The sequence below is a fragment of the Monodon monoceros genome, unplaced genomic scaffold (assembly GCF_005190385.1).
Source record: "Monodon monoceros isolate NGI ecotype Baffin Bay Population unplaced genomic scaffold, NGI_Narwhal_1 Super_Scaffold_18, whole genome shotgun sequence".
Taxonomy (NCBI): domain Eukaryota; kingdom Metazoa; phylum Chordata; class Mammalia; order Artiodactyla; family Monodontidae; genus Monodon; species Monodon monoceros.
In genome coordinates, this window is record NW_021703774.1 from 67564604 (window position 1) to 67576299 (window position 11696).

General features: G+C 46.9%; 1 protein-coding gene across 1 annotated transcript in view; it reads right to left on the reverse strand.

Moving 5' to 3' along the window:
• LOC114897876 (olfactory receptor 10R2-like) overlaps positions 1-10728 on the reverse strand; it is a 25059-nt gene extending 14331 nt beyond the window's left edge. Inside the window, 2 exon segments of the mRNA XM_029226936.1 lie at positions 9196-9321; positions 10177-10728. Coding sequence (XP_029082769.1) covers positions 9196-9321; positions 10177-10728 — 678 coding nt within the window.
• Between the last annotated feature and the right edge of the window lie 968 nt (positions 10729-11696).

Below are 11696 nucleotides of genomic sequence, written 5' to 3' on the forward strand. Positions count from 1 at the left end.
CTTTATCCATTCATCCGATGATGGGCACTTAGGTTTTTTCCATCTCTGGGTTATTGTAAATAGAGCTGCAATGAACATTTTGGTACATGACTGTTTTTGAATTATGGTTTTCTCAGAGTATATGCCCAGTAGTGGGATTGCTGGGTTGTATGGTAGTTCTATTTGTAGTTTTTTAAGGAACCTCCATACTGTTCTCCATAGTGGCTGTACCAATTCACATTCCCACCAGCAGTGCAAGAGTGTTCCCTTTTCTCCACACCCTCTCCAGCATTTATTGTTTCTAGATTTTTTGATGATGGCCATTCTGACCGGTGTGAGATGATATCTCATTGTAGTTTTGATTTGCATTTCTCTAATGATTAATGATGTTGAGCATTCTTTCATGTGTTTGTTGGCAGTCTGTATATGTTCTTTGGAGAAATGTCTATTTAGGTCTTCTGCCCATTTTTGGATTGGGTTGTTTGTTTTTTTGTTATTGAGCTGCATGAGCTGCTTGTAAATTTTGGAGATTAATCCTTTGTCAGTTGCTTCATTTGCAAATATTTTCTCCCATTCTGAGGGTTGTCTTTTGGTCTTGTTTATGGTTTCCTTTGCTATGCAAAAGCTTTGAAGGTTCATTAGGTCCCATTTGTTTATTTTTGTTTTTATTTCCATTTCTCTAGGAGGTGGGTCAGAAAGGATCTTGCTGTGATTTATGTCATGGAGTGTTCTGCCTATATTTTCCTCTAAGAGTTTGATAGTTTCTGGCCCTAAATTTAGGACTTTAATCCATTTTGAGCTTATTTTTGTGTATGGTGTTAGGGAGTGATCTAATCTCATACTTTTACATGTACCTGTCCAGTTTTCCCAGCACCACTTATTGAAGAGGCTGTCCTTTCTCCGCTGTACATTCCTGCCTCCTTTATCAAAGATAAGGTGACCATATGTGCGTGGGTTTATCTCTGGGCTTTCTATCCTGTTCCATTGAGCTATATTTCTGTTTTTGTGCCAGTACCATACTGTCTTGATTACTGTAGCTTTGTAGTAGAGTCTGAAGTCAGAGAGCCTGATTCCTCCAGCTCCGTTTTTCATTCTCAAGATTGCTTTGGCTATTCGGGGTCTTTTGTGTTTCCATACAAATTGTGAAATTTTTTGTTCTAGTTCTGTGAAAAATGCCAGTGGTAGTTTGATAGGGATTGCATTGAATCTGTAGATTGCTTTGGGTAGTAGAGTCATTTTCACAGTGTTGATCCTTCCAATCCAAGAACATGGTATATCTCTCCATCTATTTGTATCATCTTTAATTTCTTTCATCAGTGTCTTATAATTTTCTGCATACAGGTCTTTTGTCTCCTTAGGTAGGTTTATTCCTAGATATTTTTTTCTTTTTGTTGCAATGGTAAATGGGAGTGTTTTCTTGATTTCACTTTCACATTTTTCATCATTAGTGCATAGGAATGCCAGAGATTTCTGTGCATTAATTTTGTATCCTGCAACTTTACCAAATTCATTGATTAGCTCTAGTAGTTTTCTGATAGCATCTTTAGGATTCTCTATGTATAGTACCATGTCATCTGCAAACAGTGACAGCTTTACTCCTTCTTTTCCGATTTGGATTCTTTTTATTTCCTTTTCTTCTCTGATTGCTGTGGCTAAAACTTCCAAAACTATGTTGAGCGCCTACCGTTCTTATTGGGATCACTCTATAAATCTACAGCTCTGACCCCTGCGTCTCCACTGCACACATTGTCACACATTAAGCCCATGGCCACCTTTGATCCTTTTATAGTGACAAAGGCATAATTCTCTCCCTGGTCTGTTAGCAGTTTAGAGTACATCAGCTCTTTTCAAAAAGAGCTTTAAGAACCTTCTTAAGGCAAAGTGACTTCTAGGACACCCAGATGTCTTAGAGAGGGCAGTGGCAACATTTTCTTCAATTGACCCTAATAAGAGCTCAAGTGATGTGGAGATGGTGAAGGTGGAGACTTGAATGGACACTTTTCAGAAGGTCATGGAACAGAGTGGGCTTGGGCCCACGACCCGGATCAATGGGTCCTACGCACCTGCTCTGAGGCACCCCCTTCTTTCTCAACCTACCTGCATAGAGTCACTGAAATCAGATTCAATTCTGAGCCTAAAGAACCTCAGGGCTGCAATGGGGCCAAGAGGCCTTCTAATCTCTCTTCCCACCAAGTTCAGGAGACCCTTCAGTAGAATCCCTCCCTGATCAAATGGTCATTAGCTGCTTGTTAAACACTTCCGGTGGTGGGGAGCTTATTACCCAGAGGACATAAGGTCAAGGAATGTTAGAGTCACCACAAAAAAAAACAAACAAAGAGAAGAGAATTTCTAGCCAAATTATGTACATTGTTGGACCATTGTAATTTTTTGAAATGCCTTCCTGAAGACTTCCTCACTCTAAAAGTCACCATTTGTTTCCACGTTCTGTTCCCAGCACATTAAATATAATTCTCTCCTCGATATAGTTGCTCCAAATAGCTGAAGAGCCACAGGGAGAGACCAGGGACTGGTGGTCACCTCATTTCAAGACTCATTTCAAGACCAGAGGAACACTGAAGTTTATCCAAGAGGAGGCTGTTTAAACCATCAATGAAGTTGCAGTTCTGCCTCCCGCCACTAAGTGTCACTGACATCAAGTGTGACAGACGTTACTTGTGTTCAGGCTGAGAATCAGAGATCCCTTTTATTTTTTTATTTTTTTTGATCTTAATTATTTTTCTTATTAAAGTAGAATATATACTTTATATATATAGAAGAATACCAGAATGTAAACATTAAATATTATTTTAAAACTTTTACTCAGAAATTTTTATGCATCTATTTTTTTTTTTTGGTTTAGAAATGTAGATATAAGAATATAGCAAGCATTCATGTACCCAAAACTCTGTAAATAAAAAAAAAATCACATCTACTTTAGGTTTTTAAATTATAAACCATTACATTGTAATACATAACTATTTAATTAAATAACAATCTGATGAGGTAGGTACAGGGAAATAAAGGCAAATGTCTAAATCTAGAAAAAAATTATGGATAACTTTTATCCATGGGGGTAAAGACCCATTTCTTTTGTCCCTCCTTAGCTCACCAAAAAAAAGAAAGAAAAATTAAAGAGATAAGAGCAAAGATAGAGAGGAAAAGCATAATGAGTATACTGAGAGATAATAACTTTGATAATAAACAAATTAACGTAACTAATGGCAAAATGTACACAAATTAAGATTTAATGAAATCTTGGTATATGTGTGAAAAAGGCAAAGATGGAACCCCAAAATAAATTCTTCCCTTACTTGTTTAGAATGCCATTTATACCTTTCCATTAACGATGTCAGAGTCTACTCTCCCCTACACTCCAAAAAAGAAATTTCTTATTTTTTCTCCAACAGAGGAACAAATGGGAACAGATTTTAAGTAAAGGCAAGTAAGTTGTGAAATATTAACTATTTCCTGAGAATAGTTCAAAATAAGATTGTATTCCATAGAATACATCCCACGAAGGTGGAATGAACTCGACTATGGGAGTTTCAGTAAAAATCCACAGGGACGATCCAGAGATCCCTTTTAAAAGTAAAAACTCACCACGCATATATTGAAATCCAATTTTCGCTAACTTATTTTATTATTACATTACTCAAAGGTATATAAATACGAAATGTATACACTGTATGCTTATCTAATAACAATAAAAATTTTAAGTATACAATTAGAAAGAGCAATAAAATTCAAGTTAAGGTTAATTTAATGTGGTGGGTAGTGTTATTTTGCTGGAACTCAGTTGGTGATTTTGAATTTAATCGGACTAATGCGCATTCACATTTTTTTGGTCCACTGGTTATGGACTTGAGTCTATTGACTACAAACATGATGGATCATGATTAGAGTCATTTAAAAATTCTTATTTAAAAATTTACTCATTTTAAACTATCAAACAATTCTTTGATGAGCCAATAATTTGAAAAATGCGATCTCATTAATTCAATTCACTCATACCCCATTTTACACAATCCCTTGCAGTTTTGATTCATTATAATGCTAATTACCTTTGAAATATTCTCCTAAAAGAGTTATGTATAAATACAAACCATTGCAGTTACTGGTTACTATCAACATTTTCCTTGTGCTCCTCAGTCAATGACAGCTAGTCAGACCCTGGGCAGCAAAAACTACCAGATCCTCTTCATCCTTCCTGACACCCCCACGAGGTGCAGCCTGAACCGAGATATGCAGTTGCGTCACCCCTCCTCTGGAGGTCCTAGCAGCCTCAAGACCCCACCATAGCTGCCTCCAGCAGTTTTTGCTTCAAAGACCACTGACTCCAGAGCTATGAGCCTCTGCAGCTGGTCTCATCTGTGAGGCCGAGCATCTGGGTTCCCCTCCTGGCTCAGCTCTGAAACTTAGGATGCAGGGTCCAAAAGGGGCTCTGGCAGAAAAGCATCAAATGCTGGGGAAACAACTGGAAAGCTAGGGATCCATGCCAGGACCCCACTCACCCTCAGCCTCTAAGAATTAAAGGATAAGGGGAGGAGCCCCATCAGCTCACCTGCTATCGATTCTTTCCCGTGGCGCTCCTGTACCCAAGGAAACACATGAGGATGTGGCCAAGCATCTGTTGAAAAAAATTCCCCAATATTCCACTGTAACCTCAACCGTCTTGCCAATCTTTTGCAATGGGAGCTGGTCTGCATCAACACCGATGAGTGTCTGAAGTGTGAGAAACTGCTTAACTCCAAGTGAACCCAAATATCAGCCCTGCAACAGACAAGGTACCCCTGCTATTCTTCTTGCTCCAGTTTTTAAAAAAATCTTTGTAACTTCTGCAAAGCTCTTCATCCTCACCCAAGAATTTCTCCCAGAAGGGATTTTCAATGAGCGGTGTTTACCAGCATACTGTTTTCTCCAAGCTCAGCTCCTAGAGATAATAATACTAGTAATGATGGTTACCAAAGTGGCTGGGCCATGCGGAAATGGAAACACACACACACATACACACAAAACTCAAAGGCGTGCTCCTCTCACCATGGAATACAACCAGCTCATAAGTCCAGGGCACTGGCCTGAAGTGCAAGTGTTCTAGCAAATTCAGAGAAAAACCACAGAGACTAAGCTCTCAGAATGGCTTCCCCTAGTCCCTTGTCTAACCCCATCTGTTCCAACAACCCAGTAGCTACGGCGACACCTGGCCCTACCAGTTAGGTTCTAAGGGCAAGATCCAAACAGAAAGGGGGCACAGTTTTACTCATAATAATAACTCAGATTATTATATTATATATTATTATATATTATATTATTATAACTCATAATAACTCAGACCCAAGAGTCCCCACTCCACCCAAGAAGTAAAAACCCGAATGGATCTAATACACAGTTGTAGAAAAGTTAAAACTTTTCTCTAGGAAACACAAGAAAATCTTGTTGCACACTTGAAATCAACAACTTTTACTGTATGTAAATTACAACTCAATAAAAACTAGTCAGCCCCTGAAAAATGAACCTTGCTCCCTCCTACCCCTCCATTCCTCCCAGCTTTCTCCTACTAGATCTGGTCTCTGGCATCCTTTACTTTGCCTCTGAAGCACGTATTATTTGTAATCAAGGACAGGTGTGTCTGTTTCTTTACCACATGGCTCTCTCTTTAGGTGTATCCCCATGGGAGACCGCCTGCGCATCACTGAGAGGCACCAGTATGCTGCCTCTCACCCTTTCCTTGGAAGGTGAAAAGCAGAGGACTCTGAACAAATCCTGGTCTGGCATTGGGGTCAGTTCCCAGCAGCGTCTGTATTCTCCTTGAGACTCAGGGCTTCTAAGCCTGTCAAGGGGATTTGACAAACTCTGTTTGCCTTCAAAGGATGTATTCATTCACACATTTACTCAAATGTACACAGTGAGGTAGCCCGTACCACAGTCAATAAATAGATGTTTCCATCACTTCAAAAAAATTCCCCTGTATCCCCTTCCTCTGGATCCCCCCTGATCCAGGCCACACTAATCTACTTTCCAACACTCTAATCTTGTCTTTTCTTGAAGTTTATGTAAATGGAATCATACAGTAGGTAGTCTTTTGTGTCTGACTTCTTTCATTCAGCATAAAGCCTTGGAGGGTCCATCATGTTTTTCTATGTACTGTTTGTTCATTTCTTTGTGTTGCTGTGTAGTATTCTGCAGTGTGGAATGGATGTACCACAATGTGATTATCCGTTTACCAACTGATACACATTTGGGCTGCTTCCAGTTTTTGGATATTACCGATAAAGACACTATGAACACACCTGTCTTTGTGTAGACATGTTTTCTCAGGGCTGGGACTAGCGTGAGGCAAGGAAGTCATCTAAGGTTCAAAATTTAAGGAGACACCGACTCTCTGGTCCTACTAGTGCAACCCCGAGAGTTGAATTCTGCTCTCTGGGTTCCTATGTTGCTTCACATAATCTCAGCCTTGTTTTTCACTTCCTTAGGGCTGCTGAGTCAATATCTAAGAATAGAACACTGAGTCGTATGGTTAAGTGTACATTTAAAATTGCAAGAAATTTCCAAACAAATTCCCAAAGTGGATGTGCCATTTTCACTACCTCCAGCAATGTGTGAGAACTCTAGTTGCTCCAAATCCACTCCAACAATTGGTATTTTCAGTCTTCTTGTGTTAGCCATGGTAGGGTTGTGTAGTGGTATCTCAGTGTGATTTGCATTTGCATTTCCCTAATGACAAATGACGTTAAGCACTTTTCCACCTTTCAGGTGCTTCTTTGCAATTTGTCCTTTAGTGAAGTGTCTTTCAAATTATTTGCTCACTTTTTTAGAGGTTGTTCATCAATGGTTCCCTTGCCTCTCAGTATTCCCTCATTTTTGCCAGTTGCTCTGTCAGATTTGGACTCTGTTCTTCAAGCCCATCTGGCTTCAGCTTTTTACCAACAAGCTGTACAACGCTGGGGTATGAATTCAGGTTTTTAAAAAAAGATTCACAGTTCTGATTTTTCTGTATCTCTGTCAATAACAGATTTCTCTCTGCCATACACCTACTTTTCTACGAGGTACCTTGGTCCTTCCCTCATATGTATAGTCTAGCTGCCACCCAGGGATTTAGACAATTTATTTTGTGACTTGGGTCTCACTCCTTCTAGATCGTCATGCTTCCAGATTTTCCCCCTTGAAACTACCAGCTGCTTGACAACCCTGAACTCTGATCTCTGGTACCTTTAGCTGGCAAGACGGTGGTTTCTCTTGACGTCGTGTTCCGTAGTCATAGCTGGGGAATGGGGCTGGAGAGGGGTGTTGGCAGTGCCCTTGGGGGCACTTCTCCCCTCCACTCTGATGACAAATTGAAATTATAATAAAGTCATCACAGTTCACACAAAAATGGAGTCAGGAGGCCATCGAGGATCTGGTGTCAGACACGTCTCTGCACCACAGAGAACGTGAACTTTCTTTGAACTGTACCAGACCCAAGGACACCACCAGGGCATTCAGAACAACACCTGCCAGCTGCAACCTTATGGTCTCAAGATTCCCTCTTGTAACTATGCAACCATTTCAGACCCCAACCTGTCCTTGCTTAACCGGCACCCTTACTTCCTGCCGTCTTTGATTAGAATTCTTGAGAACTCATGTAAGTAACTGTAACCTTGCAGGTTTTGCCCTCATAAGCCTCCGCCATGTTGTAGTCCCATGGAACACAATTCAAGTACTTCTTGAATCTGTGTCTCCCGGGCTGCAGTTCTAACAAGTCCCAATAAACACCTTTTTATTTCAGTCAGGTCTCCGTTTCTACAGTTTTGGTTAACAACTCTTTCCCGGCTTCTGCATCTACCAGCCCAGGCCCGGCATCTTGGTCTGAGGCTCCGAGAGGTGGAAGCCTTGAGAACGCAGCTTAAGCAGTTGCCGATACAGAAGGGTAAAGTCCCCCCCGCTTCTCCTCCCGCTGTTGCATCCGATGCCACGGCCTCATGCAGTCAGCACAGAGCCTGGTACAGTGCAGTGCTCAGAAAAGGTTACCTACTAGTACCATTATTCTGAAGATAAACTTACATGGGTGAGTAATACGTGATTATGAAACAGTGTCTTGCATCAAATCCTGGCATCAGTCCTTTTTAGTTGGACTCACGCAGGCAATGTACTTAATTAACCTCCCCGAGCCTCAGCTTCTTCATCTGAAAATAGGGATGATTGTATCCCATACCTCACAGGGGCTGCAAGGACAAGATGACCTGTTACCTATAAAACACTTAGGAGAGGGCCTGGTACCTAACGAGAGCCGATAAATGTTAGCTATTATTACAGTTAATCCTCCCAAATCCTGCAAGGGTTTTTATCATTCTCCTATTGTTGTTGAGGAAACAAAGGCTCAGAGCATAAGTAACTTGTCCAAGGCCACCCAGCCAGTCACTGGTGAGTCCAGACTGTCTTCCTCATGTCCCCAGTGGAAATGCATCTCTCCAACTCCAGGGCTCTCTGTGCTTCCAGTATAAGACTTAGTATAGTGCAACTAACGCTGCGGTGACGCCCTCGAGGGCAAGGCCTGGGCCTTACTCATCTTTTGTGTATCAGCACCTGACACCAGTCAGGCCCTGGCAGGTGATCAAGAATGCTTGCTGACTTGAGATGAAGTGAGGTGACTGGGGTTGGAGCGCTGGAAAAGGCAGGCCTGGATGTGAGCCTGTATCTGGGCTGTCGGAGGAAGGAGTCAAGATGACTCCAGGTTTCCGGCCTGGGTGGGTGGGAGAAGGGTGGACCTGTTAACTGAAAACCGGAAGCTGGGAGAGGCTGACGGCTTGGGTGTGAGGAGAAAGTGGGGAAAGGGGGGATGCAAAGGTCGGGCTTAGGCAGGTTGTGATGCAGAGACGGGGACCCTTTAATTAGGGTCCGGGGCTGTGAAAATCCACTGGCGGCTCCCCCACCCCCTCCCCACATGGACTGGCTTGTGACCTGACGTCAAGGTCCCTGCCCTGGACTTGTTACTAATGGGAGACCCGAGACACACCCAGGAAGCCACAGGGCTTGGAACACTTACACAGCCACCTATCAGCGCCCAGGAGAGAAAAGGGTGTCTGGCCGGATTGAAGAAGAGCCCTGGAATGAGGGGGTGTGGGGAGGTCAGTCTAGGAGAGCTTCCTGGAGGAGGAGGAGGAGGAGAAGGCTCAGCTTTGGTCAGGAGGGCAGTTAGCTGCAAAGGAGGGAGACAGAATGTGGGATGGGGGTGCTCACTGCATGGAGGGAAGAGGAGGCTTCCCGCCCTTGGCTGGGATTCTGGGCCTGGTCCCCTAAGCCGCCAGCAGGGGAGCTGGAGGAGGAATACATCACAGCTGTTGTGAGGGGGCCCGAAGGAGATCTCTAGGGAAACAGGACAAGAATAACCGTTCTAATGCCCAGCACCACCCCATGCACGCTGCCTTCTCTCCTGCGGGGGCTTCGCTTTCTGCCACGTGGACACCCCTCACCCTCACTCTCTCCTTCCTGCCTTCCCCATCTTCCCACCCCAGCCGACTGTGAGGGGGGGACGGCGGGACCACCAGTCCCAGCGCTTGGGGGAGAGTGGGCCTTGCCAGCTGTCTCCTCCCTCCCCTTAGCCCATCACGATCCCTTCCTCCCGGTCTGACAGACAAATCGGGCACCCGCCCTCCCTGTCTCCAAGCCCCCTCCCCCTCCCTCCACTGTCCGGCCAGCCCTCAGCCCCTCCCCTGAGCGGGATGACAGTGATGCAACCCCATACCCAGAAGTGAAGGGGTGAACGAGGTCCCCTCTCCCTCCCTCTTGGGCCTCTGACCCTGCTCCCTGACGTCCCCCCAGCCCCTCTCTCACCCGGTCCCGCCCCCGCCCCACCCCCCGTGCCCCGCCCCCGCTCTGCCGTGGGAGGGCCCAGCAACTCCCTGCCCTGGCCTGGCGGGTGTGAGTCCCTGGAGGGCAGGGGAAGCTCGGCTTCTGGGATTTCCCCGGCCCTCTGGCCAGCAGGAAGTCTTCCTCTGGAGAGGGGAAACCTTGCTCCTGGCCTCGGGCCAGCTGCTGAGCAAGACCAAGGTTCAGGGGAGGAGCCTGTTTCCCTGGTCAGCTGGGGACTCCCGCTGACCTCTGCTCTTCAGGTTTGGGGGTTTAGGCCTCAGAGGCCCAGAGAGCGAGGTCAGGGTGGGGGAAGAGGACGAAGGAGACGCTGGGGACAGTGGGGCAGAGAGACTGGGCGCCGACCCCCACCTGCATCAGCCGTCCCGGCTTTCCCTCCCATCCCCGGCCTGTGGAGCGGTGGGGTAGGGGCTCTCTGGACGTTTCTCCTCTCCCCGCTGGGTGTGTGTGCCAGGCGGGTGTGGACTGGGCACAGGGCGTTGATAAGGGGCCGCGGCAGCACCGCCCGCCGCAGCCCTGCAGGACCCAGGGTGGCCTAGAGCAGAGCGCTGTGCGGGCACAGTCCACCCCGGCCTCGTCCTGACACATCCGGGAACCGGGGGCAGGGAAGGAGGGTGCCTGGAAGGCTTTCTCTGGTGCCTCGGTCTCCGCCTCTCCGAGGCTGTGGAAGGTGATAAGCCCTGCGAGTGGGGCTGGGGGGGAGCGGCCTCCTTTCCCAGGGGCTCTGGCGGGCAGAGGCCCCCGCTCTCCTCTCCGAATCTCGCCTCTGCCCTTACCCCCCGGTTGCCCTGTTCCCGGGCTCCAAATGAGCCCCTGGGCACCCCTCAGCAGCAAACACAACAGGGAGAGAGCAAGAGCCAGCCCCCGGGGGGCAGGGCAGACAGCACTCGTGACTGTGCACATTCCACCCCGCCCCGCCCCGCCCCGCCCCGCCCTCAGCCACCCCCTCCCCATCTCCCAACTCCTCCGCCCCTCAAAACCCAGGCGGGGTCCCCTTCTCAGAGATCTTGTTGGGGCTGGGCTGTCCCCCCCTCCCCGGTAGCTTGGGAAGAGGGCGGAGGGGAGGGGGAGAAGGAGAGGCAGGGAGGTTGGTTGAGACAAAGGGGGCAAGCCTGGGTGGGAAGGAGCCGCTGCGTGGGCTGGAGTTGGGGACACAGCCAGGTGGCGACAGCCCTGCGGAGCCGAGATCAGGGAGTTTCCGGGGATGAAGGGAGAAGCTGCGCGTTGGGCCAGCGCCCCCTGGTGGACAGTGCTGCAGCGGCAGCCACCCAGTCTCCCTCCCCTACTGCTGTGGCCACCGGGGTGGTCTCTTCTGGACACGTGGACAGAGTGGAGAGCACAGCCCTGCACAGGACCCAGGCAAGGTCCTCACTAGCAAGACCTGGCTTTGAGAAACTGTACAGGGACCAAATTCTATACCAGTGCCCATCGACCCTGTCCACCTCATTTTCTCACCTGACCAGCAAGTGATGGGTTATCATGCAGTCTTTGAGGCCCCTTCTGGCATGGGCATCCCGAGATTCCAGGTCAAGATGGATCTGATCTGGCTCCTCGTTACCTGTCTGATCTCAGGATCTCCTTCCCCTCTTGCCTCCTCCCCTCTGCTCCAGCCACGCTGGCCTCCTGTTCCTGGAGCACACCAGGCACGGTCCCCTCTGAGGGCCATTACAAGGGTTGTCACCTCCACCAAGGAAGCTATTCCTTGAGGTGTCCACTCCGTCACCTCCTCCCAGTCTTTTCTCAAAAGTCTTTCCTTAGATGAAGCCTGTTCTGACCTTCTGATGTAAAATTAAAACCACTCTCCCAGGTCTGGTTCCTCCCTACCCTGCTTTTCCCAGAGCCCTTATCAGCGTCTAACACACTATACCACT